Source organism: Lissotriton vulgaris, unplaced genomic scaffold (genome assembly GCF_964263255.1).
Source record: "Lissotriton vulgaris unplaced genomic scaffold, aLisVul1.2 SCAFFOLD_1759, whole genome shotgun sequence".
NCBI classification, from domain to species: Eukaryota; Metazoa; Chordata; class Amphibia; order Caudata; family Salamandridae; genus Lissotriton; species Lissotriton vulgaris.
Window position 1 is genome coordinate 235,694 of NW_028241956.1, and position 21,969 is coordinate 257,662.

The 21,969-nt window shown below is 45.8% G+C and overlaps 1 protein-coding gene across 1 annotated transcript in view; it reads right to left on the reverse strand.

Annotated features, from left to right (window-relative positions):
- Positions 1–921: 921 nt before the first annotated feature.
- The window catches only part of LOC147669121 (uncharacterized), a 115,317-nt gene continuing 94,269 nt past the window's right edge, over positions 922–21,969 (reverse strand). The window contains exon 2 of the mRNA XM_086948207.1: positions 922–2,076. Within this exon, the coding sequence (XP_086804333.1) occupies positions 1,064–2,076 (1,013 nt within the window). The 3' untranslated portion in view covers positions 922–1,063. The remainder of the gene's footprint in view (positions 2,077–21,969) is intronic.

The following is a 21,969-nucleotide window of genomic DNA, read 5'->3' on the forward strand; positions in this document are numbered from 1 at the left end:
CCTGCTTTAAGGAAAACGGGCTGCATTAAAAAAAAAAACTGACTGCTTTATTAAAAACCAATCATAGACATGGTGGTCTGCTGTGCTCAGTAGGCTGCCATCTCTGTGATGGCTGTGATTCCTAATGGGTCTCAAATTGCGACCTACCACACTAATATGCATGAGGTAGGTCTATTTGTCACTCGCTAGCAATCGCTAATGAAACTCAAAAGAGTTTCCTACATTAGGAATTCCGATTTCCAAATTGTGACTCAGAGAGAATCACAATTAGGAAATCGGCATTCCTGATGCTAGTACATCCTGCCCTAAGTCTTGTTGTATTTTGCATTCTTCGAATGAGGAAAGCAAAAAAGGGCTTGGATGAAAAAAATAAATTAAAAAATCAGTCTGGACACAGTACTAACTTCTTACAAGAGGTAAATGAACTTATACCTGGTGGTACACATAGATACGGAGCTGCTTGGTGGGTTCGCTGCTTTCCAGTTGGTTGCGGCAGCACTCTTCACTACCGAAGCCTGAGCGCTGTAGAGCTTACAGAGCGACACAAAAATAAATGCTGACTCAAACCATTTAAAATGAAAGATACAGCAGGATTTATTTAGGAAAAGATGTCTACATACATCTGCAATAACCACAGTTCAACTACTAACTCTTAAACATATGTGGTAAAAGGTATGATGGGAAGGGAAAAGAGCCCACGTTTTTTTCTGCAGCTCCAACGTTAATCAGGCACCACAAAGAGCGAGCAGCACCTGGGCTGAAGATGGAAGCAAGTCCGTTCCACGAGTCGAGTACCTCTGTGCGCTGCAGAGGGGCTACGGGCTTCGATTTGTTAGGACTTTGGCATCTGCGAATAGGGCGCTGTGCTGAGAGCCCTAGCTGTGAGCTCAAAGTTGTTGTGACATGTAAGTAGTTGTTTAGTGTGCATTTTGTAAGACGGCGTGAGAGCGTTGCGGCTGTGCCCTCATGTAATGCATGAGAGAGGTGGTAAATGAATCCTATATTCGGTTGGTACAATAGAATCAACTAGCAGTGAGAAACGCTCAGCACATTTATAAAGAAATTAGATTAGTTGGTGCGTTTGTAGATTTTCCTTTTGATTGAAGCTCTTCTCGCACACAGTACAGCGAAAAGGCTTTTCTCCTGTGTGTGTTCCCTTATAAGCAAAGCGCTGGGAACACTCAGTGCAGTGATAAAGCTTCTTTCCTGTGTGTACGATTTGATGCCGTACAAGGGATCCTTTATGAGCAAAGCGCTTTGAACACTCAGTGCAGTGATAAAGCTTCTTTCCTGTGTGTACGATTTGATGCCGTACAAGGGATCCCTTAACAGCAAAGCGCTTGGAACACAGAGTGCAGTGATAAGGCCGCTCTCCTGTGTGCGCTCTTTGATGCCGTACGAGGCCTTCCTTTTGAGAAAAGCGCTTTGAACACACAGTGCACTGATAAGGTCCCTCTCCGGTGTGTATTAGTTTGTGCTTTAGTAGAGTTGTCTTTTTATTGAAGCTCTTCTCACACAAGGTGCAGTGATAAGGCTTTTCTTCTGTGTGTATGCGTTGATGCTCATGGAGATTATGCTTTTGAGTGAAGCTCTTTGCACATACAGAGCAGTGATAAGGCCTCTCTCCACTGTGTGTTCCTTGATGCTCTACAAGGTTACCCTTATGAGCAAAGCGCTTTGAACACAGAGTGCAGTGATAAGGCCTCTCTCCTGTGTGTGTTCTTTGATGCAACACAAGGGTTGCCTTCTGAGAAAAGCGCTTTGAACACACGGTGCAATGATGAAGTCTCTCTCCAGTGTGTACACTTTGATGCCGTACAAGGTTTCCCTTCCGAGAGAAGCTTTTTGAACACACAGTGCAGTGATAAGGTCTCTCTCCAGTGTGTATTAGTTCGTGCTTTAGTAGATATGCCTTGTGATTGAAGCTCTTCTCACACATGGTGCAGCGATAAGGACTCTCCCTCATGTGCATTCTGTGCCGTTTTTTAAAGTAGATATTTTGAGTAAAATTCATCTTGCCTCCGGAACCTTTAAGGCTTTCTTTCCCATTCATACTTTCTAGATGTGTTTGTTGTGCTGCAGAAATAGAAAAAATATAGAAAATTACACATCGAAAATATTTCTTGAAAAAGCTGCATTGTTATAATATGGAGAAGTGAACAGTTACAATTCAGGGAAAAAAATTATGTTCTAAGAAGAAGAGTCAACTTCCCTTAGAGGCACAAATGGTCGCTAGCCCTCCTACACAGTGCAGTGACATAGTTCTGCAGCAGGAGCATGCTGGGAAATCAAGTGATTCACAAGAACCACTGTTGGACATGGGGTTTCTGGTTGGCTAGGGTAGGCAACTAAGCCAGGCAGAATCCACCACTTTAGTCAGGGTAAGTCAAATACACACCTGAGATAATCTGCGCTCACCCTCTGGTAGCTTCGCACAGAGCAGTCAGGCTAGTTTAAAGAGGCAATGTGCAAAGCATTTGTGCAACACACTCGTACAGCAACACAGTGCGTAAACCACAAAAGGGACTCCACGGAGGATTAAATAAAAATAAATTCTATATTGTACATCAAACAAGACTAAAATGACTTAAATCAAACTGTTAGTGCAAATAATGCAGGTTTGTCAGAGAAAAACACATAAATTACTATGAAAACATAGGTCACAGCGCACCTGCGCTCCTATTACACTTCATATGGTAACTGTAGTGAACGTGGTTGAAGTGATTGCATTTAGAAACCAAACGTAGGGCGCAGGAGCACCTACTAAACGCTAAACAGTAATTGAGCTTGAGTCTTCCAGCAGTTCTCCTCTATGGACGGCCCTGCGCCATTCTTGCGGTCATCTCCAGAGCAGAGACAATGCTGAACAAGAAATGCCCCTCACGCTCTTGCGAATTTGGAGCCCGCCGGGGCTGCTTGAATCGCGTCTCTTTTCCCAAGGGTAACAAAGCCACCCTTGAAGGAGAGTAGGGCGGCTTTATTATTATTAAAAAAAATTTAGAGCGCGTAGTCACCCGGAGGTATCCCAGCGCTAAGATCCCTACGTCTGCGGGTCCGGAAGCAAAAAAAAGGGGGGGGGGGGAAAGCAGGATTAGGGGGGAGAGAGTTAAGTTAAGGGAACAGTTGAGTTTTCAGCCGTTTCCTAAAACGTAAGTAGTTAGGTTCCGTTCTCAGGTCTCGGGGGAGAGCGTTCCAGAGGCGTGCGGTGTGGACCGAGAAGCGTCTTCCACCCAAGTGAGCTTTCTTGAATCTGGGGAGGATGATAAGAGCCTCCTTGTCCGATCGGAGGGATCTTGAGGCTTTGTACGGTCTGATAAATTTTCTTAGAATAGGGGGGCCTTGGTTCTGCAGTACTTTGTGTGCCAGACACAGGGCTTTAAATATCACTTGTTCCCTCACTGGGAGCCAGTGAAGGAGCTTCAATGCTGGTTTAGCTGAGGCTCTGGCAGGAGTGTTAGTGAGGATCCGGGCAGCGACATTTTGGATTCTCTGCAACTTGTTCAGAGTTGCCTCGGGTGCGCCCGAGTAGATTGAGTTGCTATAATCAAGCCTGGAAGTATTAGGCCTTGGATTAGTAGTCTTTGTGAGGTAGGAGGAAGTAAGGGCAAGATCTTTCTCATAGATTTCAGAAGCCTGAAGCAAGTCCCAGCTACTTTTTTTGCTTGCGTGGTGAACGACAGGTCGGTTTCAATCCATACACCAAGGCTTTTTACTTCCTGTTTTGGGTCTGGGGGGGGGGCCCAGACAGGGTGGCCAGATATTCTGAGGGAAGGTGAGCCCTTTCTGACCAAGGAGGAGAATGTCCGTCTTTGAACCATTCAGTTTTAAGGCTGAACTGTTCATCCACCCTTGTATCTGCGTCAGGCAGTTGAATAAGTCCGCAGGTTGTTGGCTAGGGTGGGATACGGAGACAACTAGTTGTGTGTCATCCGCATAGCTGACGATGCTCACTCCGAACGGGGTGACAACCTCCTCCAATGGGGACATGTAGATGTTAAACAATGTGGGGCTCAGGGAGGAGCCCTGAGGCACCCCACATTGGAGGGGTGTTTCGGAGGAGCGGGTGTTATTCTCCCAGATCTGGAAGGAACGTTGGGCCAGAAAGGAAGAAAGCCAGGATAGAGCGGTACCTTCCACACCGACCCTCTTGAGCCGTTTGATCTGGAGTTGGTGGTTGACGGTGTCGAAGGCCGCGCTAAGGTCGAGGAGGATCACTGCCACTGATCCTCCTTCGTCTAAGAGTGCTCTGGCCTCTTCCACCGCTGCCAGGAGGGCGATGTCAGTGCCCTGCCCTGGGCGGAAACCTGTCTGTGAGTTTTTTAACCGGTTATTGGATTCCAGAAACTGGGATAGTTTCTTATTCACCAGTTTCTCAGCAATCTTGCTGGTCCCGGGGAGAAGGGAAATTGGTCTGTAGTTGGCCAATTCCGTAGGGTCCAAGGAGGGTTTCTTTAGTAGCGCTTTGACAACAGCCGCTTTCCAGCTAGGGGGGACAACTCCCTGTTGGAGAGAGGCGTTGATCAGATGGGTGAGGGGAGGGATGATTATGGGAGCCACTTCCTTGAGGGTCCGTAGCGGGGCGGGGTCCCTAGGCGAGCCGCTTTTGATGGTTTTTAGCGTATTTCTGACTTCTTCAGTGGTTATTAGTCCCCAGGAGGATAGGCGGGGGGAGGTAGGAGTGTCGGGGGGGTCGTTTTTCTTGGTCGAGTTTGTAGGGGGGATCGAGTCGAGGATTTTTTTAATCTTTTCTTGGAAAAATCTGGCTAGCTGCTGGCATTTTTCCTGATCTGCTTTGGGATCTGGGGGGTTTCTAGAGCCGGGGTCTGGGACCTTAAGAAGATTCTTTGCTAGAGCAAGCGGACTTTTCTGTTCTTTCCTGAAAGAATAGACTTTTTGTCTAGGCAATAGTAGGGAGGAGCGATAGGCATCCTTGTTTGTTTTGGATTTCTCCTTCCTTTACCACTCTTCTGAGCCCAACCCGCCTCACAGTATCTTTGTGGGTGCAGGGTCACTGTCCTCAGGGCATCTGTAACTTGCTAACAATGTTGTCATGTCTCCGGAGTGGGACCCGACATTGGGAGCTTTGTGCAGTATACGCATTAAAACCAGGGGGCGAGGCTGGCTGGAATGAGCATCAGAATGCTGGGCCGCCACATGTTACAGAACAACGTGTCGTCGAAATGCCTGCCTTGAAGGGTATGTACAGCTCCTGTAGCTCTGCCGCCTTAGACGCTGCACTGTACCACCTCAGAGCAGTACAAGTCTTCCGGGGGCTGTTCCTCGAGTCCCACAACCAGAGGGGCCACACTAGTTTGTTCTTGGTGGCATCTGACGGTGGCAATATCTTGCCAGACTCCGGGGGGGAGGTTCACAATCCAATGCAGCTGCAGTGAGCACGCTGGCTAAAAGACGTGGTTGTTTCTCAGGTAATGACTCCAGGCGAAACAACATTGTTCTAGCTAATCTTAAACATGCAATGATAATCCTGCCTTCATAGCCAGACACTCCTGCCAACGCGGCCGGCCCGACGGGTTGTAGGCGGCATGCTGTGTACTCCCCTGCCCTCATACTGCGTGATTCTTGCATATTCGCTATGCCGGCCAATTTCTGGTTGTAGGCAGTAAACGTAACTGTAATCTCAAGTTGGTCTTGAGTAAAGGTTTTATTAAAAAAAACACTAAAAACCACATGCTGGGTTGTAAAACATGGAGCATTTCCCTAGAATGCACAAAGGCACTCCCCTGGAAAGCGCTGCACTGTAGGCCCGTGGTGCACTGTCCTGTAATGCACAAAGTTTTAACTTGGCGCAGAAGGGAGCACTGGAGACATGCTAGCCATTGAAAAATGGGCTCTCCTAGCAGAAGTCTTGGAGAAAAGAGGCAACAAAGTCTTTGACGGCCCTGAGACCACGAGAGAACAGGGGGAAAGCAAACAACCCCTTGGAGAGCACTTCGGGGCACAAAAGGAGGTGGCAGCAAGAAGACAGAATATACAGTTAGGTTGCAAATTGGCAGTCCTTCCTGCAGCCCAGCCGCAGCAGGTCAACACAACAAGGCAGTTGGTCAACATGGTAGTTGCTCCTGGCAGCACAGCAGTCCACATGGCTCTGAGCAGTTTGTAGAGCCAACAGTGTCTGGCTACAAGTCCCAAGCAGCGTCTACAAACATGGGATCAGAGTTCCAGTACATATACTCAAAAATGTCTGATGAACGGGGGACTTCAAAGGAACCCTCAGAAGATCCCTTGCAGCCCATTCCTGGCTCAAGACGATCAGTAGGGGGTTAATCAGCCCTTTGAGTGAGGGCAGGACACAACCTATTCAAATGAAACTGTGAATCACCTCTCTCCCAGCCCAAGAAGACTATTAGCATGCAGATGAATGCAGATGTATCCCCTGTCACTCCCAGCCCCTCCCATTGGGAAAGCTTGGTTGTCATGACTCTTTCAAACATGATAGTTGCAGGGGTTTCCTCTGTGGTTGAGTGAGGGGGTCAAACGGTAACCTCAAAGAATAGTGTTCAAAACACCTTCGTGGACGAGCTTCCCCAATGTAGAATGCTGAACGGCTTTCTTTAGAGTACTCATGAGGCGTTCTACCAGATCATTGGCCTGGGGTCAAAGGGGAGTGCTTTTTTGATGCTTTATACTGAGGTAATTTAGAACGCTTTTGAATTCTCGACTATTAAAAGGCGGGTTGTTGTCAGATTTTAACATTGCAGGTACAAGTCATGACGCAAAGATGCCATCTAGTTTTTGAATAACCCTGCTCATGTGTAGTGGATGAAAGGTCTTCTACTAACAGAAAATGGGAGTATTGATCAACAATAACTAGAAGATGATGTCCATTCTCTGGAGGGCCATAAAAAATAAATAGCAATTATCTCCCAAGCATGATGTGGCAATTCTGACATAATCAAAGGTTGCTGACTAACTTGAGATGAAAGACAGTTGCATATGTGACAAGTCTTCAATTCTTTTTTGACCCTTTTGTCAAGGTACGGAAACTAGACTCGATCACGGAGAGCTCGCTTACTGGCAACTTTTCTTCCATCTCCTTGGGAAAATGTGACTACTTGTTGTCAGAGACTTTGGTGAATAACAATCCCTGTACCTTGCAGAATGAGGCCTTCCTGCGTTACTGAAAGTTAATCTCTTACATTACTGAACTTCATATACTCGCTGTCATTAGTGAGAGGTCTAGAATACTGGTTCCACAACTTTTAATCTTGACATGCCACTACCTCGGCTCGAGGCAGTGACAATTTGCTCTAAAGACATGGCAGTTGGTGTGCTCGATTTCACAGTAAATTTGATGTAATTCTCCACCGTTTTAGATGGGGTTCCAGGGCAAATCAGCCCGTGTCTGATCTTTCCCTGGACGAGGAAGAATTGTGTAGTTCTACTCTTGTAACCTCAAACCCCTGCGCTCAATTCTAGAAGGCATTTTTGCCGTGGGATTGCCAAATACCACCAACATTGCTTGATGATCGGCCACTAATGTGAAGGGCTTTCCATACACAAACACATGGAAATTATTCACAAGCCCAAACAAGTGCCAAACTTTCTTTCACAGTTTTTATTAGCATGTACCACGATATGTCTCGGGGAATTTGGTTACTTTATTCCCCTGTGAGCAGAGACTTCTCGGAGCCCCCCTCGTCTTGCTGCCGGGCTGCTTCTTAACACCTGCCCGGGATTTGTTTGGTTCCGTGGGTTCCGCACGGCGCTCTGGGCAGCACACACACAGCGGTCAGCGGTTAGCGGTATCTGGAGCCGCGCAGCCGTGTGGCCGTGGAGAGCTGCGGTGTGTTGGTGAGAGGCGGGGTGGAAACCGCAGGAACCGTAGAGAGCGGCGAGAGTGAAAGCCGCTGAGAATATCATACCGGGGCAGAGGCGGAGGCGGAGGCAGAATGCAGAGGGAGCGGAGGTGTGCGAAGGTTTGGAAACGCTGAAGACGCTGGTTTGAAGGCGCTGGTTTGCTGGAATCCGCCTCTTAGAGCTGCAGGGCTGCAGCGGGGTGTGCGGAGAGCCTTTTCGCCGGCAGAAATGGAAGCAGCTGAATGAAGGGCAAGAGTGAGAAGCTGGGATACATTGATACAAAGACTCAGGCGGTATTGCTACTTGAGCAGGATTGCTATTACTTCTCGCATTTATGTCATATGGATGGAATATCGGTTCAGAACCATTCTAGTGGCATTAAGTAGCTGCAATAAGTCTCAAATAATAATTTGCTGTTACTGCTGATTTCTTTATCTGACTGTTTCTCGGTGCTGCTATATATTATCATAAACTGTAAACTGTTATATGCTGCTATATATCCATTCTAAGCAACAAGCAGGCAGCAAGAAATTCAAAACCTCTAAAAACTTCAAAAATTTAGCGAAACAGCAACTTATAACAACTAATTTATTCTTGTTGCTCCTATCGGCTTAAGGACATCTGATATAGCTACTTGTCTAGGGTGTGAAGAACTCATTTTCTACTTTGCCTGCCACCATACCGGAGAACCTAGCCCTGACCTAGCCTTGAACCTGACCTGACTTTTGGGGTCGGCGGAGCCGCGAGGCATACGGCGGCGGCTGCTTCATTCACCAATTGCAGAGCGGGAGCGCCGGGAGATTCCCAGCCCCGCAGGACCACATCCCCGAGCAGCCTCTGGGGCGGCGCGCTCGTGACGCGCAGAGAGCGCCCGGAGGCGCCACTTAAGGACAGTCCGCACTCTCGCCCCGCGAGTCGCACGCTGGAGCGCCCGGGCTAAGCCCGGGACAAGGGCGGGACAGTCTGTGACAGTCCGGCACTGGACTGGGCCAGGGACTCTGCTCAACTCTTCACTTGTGAGTCTCCATTTCCATTTCTATTAAGCATTGTCACGTAATACCTGTCTAACTTTGGACAAAAAGTCATCCTTACTGATACATTCAAGGGTTATAACTTAGGTAACATAGAGACACATCTGTCGAAAATGTCAAAACCTAAAACACCCCAAACTGTCAATACTATTGACAATTATCTCGTTCAAGTTGTCGCAAAAATAAATCACGATAGGAGATCTTCCCTGAGTCTGAGTTTAAGCCCCCAAGCACCATCATTAGAAATTATGCCCCTTGTTACACCTAACCTTAACACTAGTAGTGAGGCACTCCACCAGCCATCCCAGGAGAATAGCTCTTTAACACAGCTAGTAGCGGTCCTAGCTGAGGTAGATGCTGATGCTATACCAGATGAAGAAATCATACTACTAGAAGACGAGCCCCCAGTACCGGTACCAGCCCCTAGAGGCTCTAAGGGGGGAGACAAAAATCTGCCAAAGAGGGGTGGGCTCCGCTCAGGCAAAAACGTCTTGACACCTCCCCAGGTAAAAAGAGTAGTGAAGATGAAAGGGGTCGTATTGAAGGGAAGGTAACACTGGACGAGGATCAATTCAAGAGGATGGTAAGCACCCTAGAAACCAAAATTAAGAATATAACTAAACCCCTCCAGACTAAAATTGACTACCTAACCGAAGAGGTAACTAGACTAGGGGGCCTCCTGGAAAAAGCTACTCAGGAAAAGGAAAATCCTCCTAGACAGGAGATCCTGAGAGTTGAGTCGAAAGAAACTTAGACACCACACAGGCTAGAACCCTTGGTTAACATCCCCCTCACTTCTACGCTGGGCAATGCTCTTGGAGGGGGGGACCCGGGAGGACTGGGTGAAAGCGGGGCTTCTGAAGGGTTGGGGAGAAGGAACAGATCCGAAGAGGGTAATATAGAAAAGGGCCCAGTAGAATTGATCGTTGAGGCATCGCCACTTGTACTGGTCCTAGCCAATGTCCCTCATTTGGAACCTGGGCACATAGAGAATTCATCTTCCCTGATTAATAAATCATTGTACTGGCTTTCGCGTAATATGGCCTTTTCCCCGGGGGGTATGGATCAACTGGCCCAAGAGGTGGTAAAGGCTAGAAGAGTAGAGTGGATCGGGGGAAGTAACAAAAAATTTAGAGGGGCCTGTGTGATTTTGCACTTCACCGATCCAGAGGTGTTGCCAAATGTCCTGGCTAATATATATCCCCCACAGCGTAGATCCACAGAGATAGTCCCACTGACTTTGGACTTCTTTTATGCAAGGACAGGGAATAAGCTTAATCCTTCTGTGCTTAGAACGAAATGGAACACGGTGGTACGGAGAGGAAAGCCCTATGACGCCAAAAGTAGCTGGGGTATGCCCTTGGACAACAGATTCTCAGCTCTATCAGGCCTAAACGAGTGTGATTGACTGCATGAGGAGAGTGCCTTGAAGGACCGCGCAGCCAACATTCCTTCTGAAGAAACTGTCATTGCAGAGAGGAGAGTACCAAAATGTATCCCCCTACTTGCCACCAAATCAGCAGAAGGGAGTAAACACTCTCGGGGTATGGTGGTGCATGGCCCAGCTAGGCACCCAGCCTTTGCTGCCAGCGGTTCCAATGATCGTAAGGCGTGTAGTCCTCCACTTAATTCACAAAATCCTCTTTGTAGTCAAAATTTGTTCTCATCAGAAGAGAGGGTTGCCTTAGCTAATGAGGGCCTCCAACTTCTATCATGGAACCTGGCGGGAATTTTGAGCAAATTAGAGTCCCCAGAATGGGGGGAGTTCATTCAGCCCCATGATATATTCATGTTACAGGAAACCTGGGCAGTGCTCCCTGTTCATCAGCAAGGGTTTCTAAACTTCTTTATTCCCGCAAAAAAGAATCCCAAGGGGCGCCCTTCAGGGGGCCTAATTATATGGGTACGGCAAACTCTGCAATGCACCATAAGAGTAAGGCCCGTGAATAACTGCGACATACTGGCAATTGTGATTACTTGGGGGGATGGATATGAGATGGCCCTTTTTAATATTTATGCTAGGGGAGTTCCTGGGGGTAAAGGTTCTGATGTGGTAACAGTACTAGATAACAACATGGAAGCCCTGCCACAGCACATTACAATCATGGTGGGGGGTGATGTGAATATCACATTTGAATCTTTGGGTCCTGAAGATAGTGAACTATCCCGAGAAGAGGATGCCAAATGGGGAATACCGCAGCTAGACTTACCTCCGATAAAGAAGTGGTCTGAGACAGCCTTTCAATTGAAGAGTATGTGCTTAGCCAGGGGATTGAGGGCTGCAAATGGACGCACTCTTTCTGATCTACATGGTGCTCCTACTTTTGACAACCTCAGGGCAAGTAGCAGGATTGATTACATCCTTGTAGATGTCAGAGCCTGGAACAGGGTTAGGGACATGAGGGTCACCCCTAGAGTGGAGAGTGACCATAACCCGTTGTGTTTGCTCTTCCAACTAGATCATGGGATAACAGTGCCAGGCTTGGGTATGGGTTTCCTGACCCTCGACCTAATCTCCACTAACAACTTACGCCATATAAAGTGGGCTGTACTGCTAGATAGGCCTGAAAAACTGCATGATTTAAAAGAGGTGGTGGCAAATGAAGTGAGTGGACTGCAGGACCGATGCAACGATACTGATTTCTATAAATTAATTGAAGAGGCACATCCCAAATTCTTCTTAAAGATTCAAGGGTTCTTCTTAAAGGAAGCCAAGCAGAAAAAGGGTGTGTATCCTTTGAAACCGGCAGGATGGTATGACCAAGCCTGCAGAAAGGCGAGACAGAACCTAAGCGTGGTACTAAGAAGCAAAAATAGAGGAGAAGTCCTGAAGGCTAGGGACGAGTATAGAAAAGCCCAGACTAGGGCAAAACGATCATGGGATGAAAGCCAGTGGCAGGAATTAAAGAATGCTTGTGCAGCCAAACAACAAAAAGAATTTTGGGCAATCATAAAATGGGATAGGGGCGGAACAGCTGAATGCCCAAAAAACCATGTGGCAAAAGAATGCTGGGTTGACTTCTTTAAGCCGCAATATTCCTGTACAATGCCCCTTGAGTGCCAACCCACGCCGCCCATAGTATTTTATAAAGAGGACGTATTCACAAAAAATGATGTAAGTGTAGCACTGGACGGGGTGACAAGAGGGAGGGCGCCGGGCATTGATGGCATACTGGCCGACGTACTTTTATCGGACCGGGACAATTGGTGCCTGTACTTTGCCTGGCTCGCAAACTCTATAGCACAAGGAGCAGCAATACCGGCCTCGCGGAAAGGCGCAGAGATCATTCCAGTCTATAAAAAGGGAGATAAGTCCCTACCATCTAATTACAGACCCATCAGACTTATCGACGCAGCGCAAAAACTGATGGGTAGAATGATTCAAAATAAAATGCAAGACTGGATAGATGAAAATAGAGTCCTCTCGCCATACCAAGCTGGTTTTGGCCCCCTAACCAGCTCTATTGATCAGGTTTTCCACTTTCTAACCCTGTATTGGAAAAATGTCACCCTAGCAGGTGGCCCACTGTTTGCTGTCTTTGTAGACTTAAAACAGGCATTTGATTTAGTTCCTAGGCAAAAACCATGGAATTTGCTAGGTGAACTTGGAATTATCCCTGAACTGTTGTCACTACTAGTGCGTTTGCATGAGGGCAACTACGCCAAGATTAGATGGGGGACACAGGGCGAAGTCACTAATTCCTTCCCCGTAGAGCGTGGGGTGAGACAGGGATGTGTCCTGGCCCCCACCTTATTCTCTCTTTATATTAATGGAGTAGTGGACCATCTTAGGAAATCACCAACCGATGCCCCTATCCTAGATGGGGTGCGGGTCCCGGTACTCATGTTCGCGGATGATACCCTGCTCATATCGCGAACGCCTAGTGGGCTACAAAAGACAATTAACGCCTTTGGGGACTTTTGTAGGATTCGGGGCTTGGAAATAAATACTGCAAAAACCAAGTTCATGAATATGAACCCTGCTAAATCGTTTAAGGGGGCTATGTACTTTAATGGGGCAGCTCTAGAAGAGGTGGATGCCTTCACATATTTGGGTATCAACCTGCAGGGGAACATGCAGTGGAAATCGCATATTATTTCCACGGTCCTAAAGTTCCATCAGTTGTCGGGGGCCATTGCTCTGAAGCATAAATCTTCATTGACAAAACCTATTCAACCTGTTATGGAGATTTATAGCATGAAAGTTCTTGGTGCATGTCTTTATGGAGCAGGTTAATGGGGGTTCGCCAACATCAATGAGTTGACAGTTGCAGAGAATAAATTTCTACGTAGGCTGATTGGCGTTCCACAGAGCACTCCATCCATTCCTCTCCTCTATGACTTAGGGAGGAAAAAAATCGAGGACCAGGCTCGGCTGCGCCCACTATTGTTTTGGAGGCGCATAAGGACTACGCCTGAACTGGGCCACTACGCTGCTGCACTGACGGACATTGTCAACTCTGATCGGTTCCATAAGATTACGTGGTTAAAAGAAATCAGGAATCTATTAAACAAGCTGCATCTTGATCACTTATGGACTATTACTGACCCTGCAGCTTTTCCTTCCAAGGACTTGTTAAAGAAAATGTACTGGGATATGATATACAGCTCGGCTTTGTCATCTAACCAGTCTTCGGAGTTAACATCCCAGTATTTGGAACATAAATTAGTTCCAACCTGTGAACATTACTTGGACTTGATCACTAAACCATTGGACAGAAAGTTGTATTTTCAGTTCAGGGTGGGCTGTCTACCGCTCAATGTATTTACATCAAAATGGTCTCCGGGTAATTTTAACACCTGTGCTCACTGCAAGGATCTTGTTGAGGACATTCCACATTTTCTGTTCGCCTGCCCCCTTTATGTGGCTCCAAGGCAAAGATGGTTAAAACCTGCATGTAGAAATCTAGGGACTAGAATACACCAAGAAGCGCTTAGAATCTTAAGAACAAATTGTTCCCCATGCCTCGCCATTGCACTAGACAAATATTTGGGCTAGGCTTGGATTATACGCACCCGCACTTTATCTTAATGAATTGTGTCCAAAGAAAGCAGAATGTTTTTAGATGATGTTTTATTCACTTTTTGTAACAGGTTTTCATTTCTAATGCAATCGTATATTTTAAATATGTTTCCGACAGCACTTCATGTTTAATGAGTATTTTAATTGTTGTAAAATAGAATAGTATTTATTATGTATAGAGTAGGGTAAAATGCTTTTATGACACTGCTGTCGAATAAAGCTTTGAAACTTGAAAACTTGAATGCCACTCTCAATGGCTTGCTTGTTGGCCTTTACCAAGCTCCTGAAAACCCATCTCTTCAAGGGATCGCTCTAACATTGCTGTTCCTCTGTCGCTCGGTTCATAAGCGCTAGGAGGCCCAAGGGTAACTACACGCTATGTAAACTTAAATTCATTCATTCATTCATTCTTCTCACACTCATGTGACCAATGAAAGGACACATACATTTTGGTTAGTTCTGGTGCAATGAACATAGCAAAGTCTTGTATGTATCTAGAACAGTATTTGACCATTCCAAGAAATGATCGTATCATAGAAATGGGGGATTTGCAGTAGACAATGCTTGTACTCTAGATGGATCAGGTTTCATACCCCCATCAGAAAAGACATGGCTGTAGAATTTCAAGCTTCTCTTGTGGAATTCACATTTGTCAGCATTCAGAGTTAAGGCTGCATCATTCAGCTAACGACATACTTGCATAAGAGCTTTGCAATGCTCTTCATGTGCAGCCCCAAAATACCAATATATCACTATAGTTAAATGCTTTTACTACAGGCTATATGATACGTCAAATGAAGTCTTGGAAAAGTTCTGCAGCAGAGGATATACCAAAACTCAATTGCTTTTAGCAAAACAAACCAATATGCGTAGAAAAGGTTGCAATCGATTTTTCTTCAAGTTCCAATTGGTAAAATCCTTTAATTAGGTTGAGTCGAAAGAAGAACTCTGCACCATTCAAATTAGTGATTATATCAGCAATGTGCGGACTGTGAGGTTTCTCTCACTCAGTTGCCTTGTTGACCTGACGCATGTCAACACTTATGCGTACAGCTTCTTCACTGTTTCTTTTAGGTACTGTTACAATGGGAGAAATACAGGGTGCCGGACCAATGGAGCGTTCAATGATATCACGTACAAGTAAAAAATTATGTTCTTCAACAGATTTTTGCAATTAAAACGCGACCCGTCTGTGTCTTTGATGAAAATTCTCATTTATGTGTAACATTACTTTCATTGTTTGAGTTTTCCTAACCAATGAAATAATGAAGGAAAATGACTTACAATTTCATGATGAGCATTCACAGTGTAGTTTGCTGATAACAGTCCCATATCAGCAGCCCTGTGGAAACAGCAAACACAAAGCTGTTCCTTGAAGTACATGAATAGGCGCATTCACCACAGTTTCCTTAGTTTCATCATGGCTCCAAATTTTTAATTTGACTTTTTAAGGGGCGTTGAGGCAGCCCATGAGTATACTTTAGTCTTTGACTTTGTAAGTTGTGGTACCGGAGATAATTTGTGATACATCTCCAGAGGCATAATATTTATCAATGTACAGCTATCTTCATGTTGAATTCTCTTCAATTTGGATTTGTACGACTAGCCAGCCATATGTGTGCATGCCTTTTTGAAGTAAAAATCGATATTGCACAATTTTCATTGTCGGTTTCATTGTAAACAGAAACGGAGGAATTCATTCTCGATGATTTAGACGATTATCAACTTCATTTTGCGTCGATTTGCCTCAATTGATGTGACCGCTTATCCTTGTGGGAATACATCGAATGTCACTGATGTAGCGTTTGGTCAGCCATATTGTCTTCATGCTGCAATGCACTTACTTTTATCTTCGCTCTGCAAGTCGTCACAAAATGATTAGCTTTACCGCAGTCTATGCATATATGTCCAATTGTGGGTCATTTACCTTTGTGTGGAAATGACAGTCCATATCTGTAACACGTTTCCTTTTCTGTGGAGACAGGACATTGTGTCCCTCGGCCTTGTACCTTGGCTTACTTTTCGTGCTCATGACCGACGCACTTTGGGCGCCCACGGCCTCCATGTCAGTCACTTGGCGATAGGCACGCTTGTCAGCGCAAGCAGCCTTGAGGACTTCATACAAGCTCGGTTTCCATCAGCATTCATCGTTGAAAGGCATGCGACAGACATCCATTGATTACTCCGAGTTAATTGAATTTACAGTGCTTTACCAAACATCCAGTCTTTCAACAAACTCATCACTGGTCTTACATGGTCTTTGGCATTCTTTTTTTTAATCCTCATTTGCCTTTTTGCCACCCATTACTCAGCGAAACCACCCCAGGCTTTTTTACCTCATTTACTGGCTTTAAAGGGAGGGCATACGCAATGCTATTTAGATCTGAGACACCCCTCCGGGAATAGCCCACCATATGAGAGGGACAGGAAGTCTTCCTACAGAGCGTGTCAACCCTTACCCCAAATCTTCACGGTGACTGAGAAGACTTTGACCAGCCGAGGTAGGCGAAGGCTTAATCATTGAATTTGTAGTCTATCAAAAGCAAAACACCCTAACCTTCACCCAAAACACACCAAAAAAGGAGCCCAAAATTTATATCTCTTCTTAGTCTGATCCGAAATATCCAATTTCGCAATGAATCTCGTAACTCGTAACCAATCCAGTTCTGTTGAGGGGACGGTGAAACCCACAATTTACAAATCTCTCTTCGTGCAAAAAGTATAGCATAAAAAATAAGCTTTGCATTATAGTCTATGCCCTTACTTTGCAGGTCAAGTCTTCCTAATATAACTAGCTCCGGACTCACCTTGATCTGCAGGCCTAGGGCCCTCGACAAACAGCTACTCAGGCCTCCCAAAATCTCTTTGATCTTCGGACATAGCAGAAACATGTGCAGGTCATCTTCATTGGGGCTCTTGCACTTGGGACACACCACCACACCACCTGAGCCAAAATTTGGAAAGTCTTCGAGGAGACCAATACGCCCTATGGATCGTAAAAAAGTGATTACGCCTTAAATTTGCAGGCTTCACTATTTTATAAAGCATAGACATTGTTACTTGCCATTGGTCTTCTGTAGCAATCTCCGGCAAGGAATCTCCCCACAGGATCTCGGGTAACTTGAAAGGGCTGTCCTCCATCTCTAACATCAGCCAGAACCACAACGAAACTTCTTTTTAAATGCATAATTTGAGAAAAAATTCTCCTCCAACTCGTTTTACGTTCCAATTTGATCCTCCACTTCCGCCAGACAGCTCTGAATCTGCAGGTATTTTAATCTGGAAAAGCTACTGCCCCATTCTTGTTCGCAATATCCCCAGGAGACCAACTTCCCATCCGGAAATAGCTCCTTCTCTCTCTGAGGACCCATCTCCTTTAAAGGTCGAGCCAGCGTGTCCTTTCACCAGAGGGGAGAACCTGACGCATCCCAAATCAAGGTCATCTGGCTATAGTAAGTGATCTTTAATGCCCTCATAATTCTAAACCAAGTTTCTGCTAAGTCCCTTAAAACCTTTAACTTGACCTTTTTAAACAATTTTGGATCAGCAAATTTGTATAACAAAACATTTTCATTAAGGTTTTGCTTTCTGAGCATTGCACAGAACATTTTCCCAATCACCGTGTTAGTCGGAATGTCCAACAGCATTCTGCTGTTTTTCAACAAAAAGGCCCATGAATAAAATTTCAAGTCCGGGAACGATAAACCTCTTTTAACAAGTCTTCTCCTAAGCTTCTTCCAAGACAAATGCGGACCTTTTGATGCCCACAGGAAGGAACTGATCTCACTCTGTAAACTTGCAAACCATTCCTTCTTAAATTTCAGAGGAACGGTTTCAAACAAAAACGTTAACTTCGGCAAAATCATCATTTTCACCAAGTTTGTCCGACCAAACAACGTAAGTGGTAAATATGCCCAACCTCGCAAACTAGCACTTATATCCTTTTTAAGCTTAGTGAAATTGACTTTAGTGAGTACCCCAATATTCTGAGTTATCCTAACTCCAAGATATCTCATCTCATTTTTGCATACAATTCCCTCCGGATTTATGTTCCAGGCCATAACTTCTGTTTTCTCCTTATTTATATCATATCCTGAAACGGCCCGAACCCTTTGGTTATATCTAGAAGACATTCCATTGAATTGTCTAAATTAGGGGTATAAATAATTATATTGTCAGTGTACAGTCCGATCTTTTTAGACCAACCTTCAAATTCAAAAGTGTGGAAATCTAGTTTGTAGCATGAACATTACCAGCACCATCTTGTCCCTTCCTAGGCCTGTACGAGCGCGTAAGCGGCAGCCATTTTGTGCACCATGGCCTCTTTGCCCTTTTGCCGATCGCAAGCACGTCTCTCTGACCCTGCCTGCATCCCTTGTGCGCTGACAGCCCCCGCACCCACCCACTTGAGCCATAAACCTACCCTTCAGCATGTCCTTGCCTCGAAGCCATATCCCGTGCCGAACTCACATACCCTTTCATCCCTTTGATACGAACTGGCCCTTTGATAACCTCTTGCTCCCGGCCCGATTGTCCGAGCTGATCCCAGGCCATCACCTAGCCCTGCGGATGCAGTTTATTGCCCCCTACAGTAGAAACTCTCCCTCTTCAAAGGAGCTGAGGTTAATCAATGTCTTCACACCACGAGATCCGACCGATCGCACACATTTCTGTTCCCAGCGGAATGTCCAGCTGCGCGATAGCCATCACCTGCTGAGATTGGGGTGGGGAATTCTACTGTAGATATTTGTGGGAACGGGCCTGAAGTGGGGATTCCAAGGATGTCTTTCCGTACTTCAAAGAATCATTAAGAATGTGTTGTATGTAATAAAGCAATAAACCTGTGTATAAGAGGCCAGGCCACAGAGATGCAGTTAGAGCACCCCAAGACGATACCCTGTTTGTCTGATCTGACGTGTTCTGCTCCGGAGAGAATTAAAACCTGTTTCCTGCTTTCCAATTTCCAGCGCCTGCCTCTTTATTTGGTAATCATCAAGTGGTTTAGAGACGGCTAACGCCGGGCAGTGTTCAAAAGGGTTGACGAGAGAAACTGCTTTTTCCACAATTTGGCGTCCCAAACGTGGGGCCCATCGGCGACACGTGGATCCAGTGGGAGAGGTCCTGACGACAAAGTGAACAACTGCAACGATCGGGAAAGTGCACCTACCTGAAAGAGACCCTCGTCTGGCAGCCAATCATCCGAACTTCACTGGTTCCGAGCAGACCTCTCTCGAGTGATCTACGGTCCTGACTGGGAACCCTCAGGAGTGCCGCGGCCATAACGGAGAGTAGATGACGATCGGGCGCTGGAAGTGGAAGACGAGAAACTGTCCATACGGTCCGGGTAAGGTCGTGCAGCACGACTCTTTTTGTTCGATTGATTGTTTGAAAATACTAGTTAAATTGTTTGAATCGCTTAACCTCGGTTGTTAAGAGAGATTGGTTCTTTTTGAGACATTCTCTGCTTACAAACGGTGAAGAATAGAAATATTCTCTCTCCCTTTGCAGGTAGTGAAAGATAGGTAGCACGTACTTTTTGTCCATATCGGTAAGGGCTGATAATACGCTGCGCCTATCTTCTCCCCACTGATTGTTTGGTTCTATTGGTTCTCTTGAGATATTCCCTATTTGCAAATAACGTAAAATAGAAATATTTTGTCTAGTCTTTGCAAGTAGCGAAGGATAGGTAGTGCGGACCTTTGTCCACCATTGTTTGAAATCTTCTTTTGACCGCTATACGTCATGCCTATCTTCTCCCCACTGATTGGTAGTTGGTTTAGCCCGGACCGTTTATTAGAGGTAGATCATCCAGCTCCACTGGAAGGCACCCCTAATAAGGACATGTTCACGAAATATGGATTAGTTGCTGTAGCCTATTGTAAGCTATGGCATAAAAATACCAAGAAAGATCGAGAAAATCAGTGGCCACTGATATGATCTTTTAATATGAATAAAATAGAAGCACTAGAAATAGCCTTTCGTAAACATAAAACCACGCCAACCATGCTTGATAGTCTTGGCATGTGGCGCAAAAAAGCAACGCAACGTAGAAAGAGAGACAAAGCAAAAGCAGATAAAGAACTACGAAAGGCAGCTCACCTAGCTGGTAAAAAGCTAGAAGAAGAGACCAAAGAAAGAGAGAAAGTAAAGAAAGAATTAGAGTCCGAAACATCGGGCCAATGCCCTGTTAGAACACCCTCCGTGCTCTACCCTGAGCTACCTTCAAAGCAAAAGGCAAACGATGATTTACTCTTAGGTTCCCCAATCATCTATATGCCCCCTCCATATGCCGCCTCCCATCCTGTAGCACAGCACCAACTACCCCCAAACTTAAACGAAGATAGTGCCAGGGCCTCGGTACCCAGGGCCTCCGCGCCGACCGAGCCTCTCGTACTAAATAGCACATCTACGGAACCCTAGAAAAAGAAACTACAAGATCAAACCGCTTGAACAGCCATGAACGAGCGGGTATCGACAAGATAGTAAAAACGTTAATAGAACGAAAGGAAACGGAAGAACATATTTCAGAACTATGCAACTCATACACCAACACCCATAGACGACACTTTGTTGTGCGCTTTTGCTACCGCACCCTCACAGCCTATTAGGAGAGGTACCAAGGCAAGAGACCTGAATGCCTTGCAGACTTGTACAGGAAGGTAGACATCAGGACGCGAGGGGAAGGGTGGTTTATAACTGGGTGTATCAACCCTGGGATCGACAAGACATCCTGACCTTCCGAAAATCCTTGCCGGATCTACGGAAGAACCCTACTGCCTTTTATACGGAACTAGGCACTGCCTTAGGATCAACAATCATGACTTTAGCAGACATCGACTTGTTTTTCTGGTCTTGTCTACCAGCTGATGTGTGGAAGCAAATCCGGAAAGTCAACCACTTTGAGCTGTTTGGACATACCTGGATACAACTCGATGGCATAGATAAACAGCGAGAGCCCGGACAGAAACCCCTTAAAGTTATTCTATAACTCCCAGACAAAATTGTTCAGAAATTGAAGACACTAATCCCTGAGAAAAAGGTAGATTGGTCGATTGTAACGGCTTGCCGTCAGAAACCCCAAGAAGATGTCTCTGCATACTTTTCTCGATTCAAGACGGTGTTTTCTGACTACAGTGGTCAGGATACGACTACTGCAACCGGACATCACTTGTTTATCCAAAATTATGTTAAAGGTCTGTTGCAGGAAGTCTCACAGAAACTGCAGGCCAGCGAGAGTAGTTGGGCGGCCTCCAAACCTGCGGCTATCCTTCAGATGGCCCAGTACTATGAGCATCAAAAGAACGAAAATGATAGGGCATCGGAGAAAAAGAAGAAAGACCTAAAAGAAAGGGTTATGATCGCACAGTTGCAGGGAGTAACTATAGAAAAGGAGCCCTACAAAGCAAACTACCAACCGAATGCCCCTAGAAACCCGCCCCCTAGAGATAATACACCCACATCCTACACTGGACGTAGGGATTTGGGCGAGAATCAATGTGCGTTCTGTAAAGGACTCGGACATTGGAAGTTTCAGTGCCCGATCCTGCAAGAAATGATCAAAAATAAAGACACAAGAGACTCAACGAATGGACCGAGAAATAGAGGACGTGGACGAGGGTACACAAACGACACTAGCGAAGAAAGGCCCGGTAAAACAAACACATTTGACCGTCCCCGACAGAACCATTGCCAACAGACTGACTACGACAACACATACGACTTTGCATAGGACTGCCGAAGGCAAGGGAGGGATCCAGTCGAGCTCTATGTTGACCAACAATGTCACCGCTAAGGTCCGAGGCACGAAGTCTCCATTTTTGGTAGACACAGGAGCAACACGTAGGGCTTTATTTAAACGACTGATTCCAAGGGCACCCTTGTCTGGCTCACATATAACATTGATAGGTTTCGATGGAACACCCTCCACTAATCCCTTGTCCACTCCGATCCCCTTCGACTTGGAAAACAACACCATTGATACAACATTTCTTCTCTCCTCCAACACCCCCGATGCCATTATGGGTCTTGACTTGTTGAAACATTTCCGAGCCACCATTAGGTGCTCGCCGAACGGAGTACGAGTCATTTTATATGACA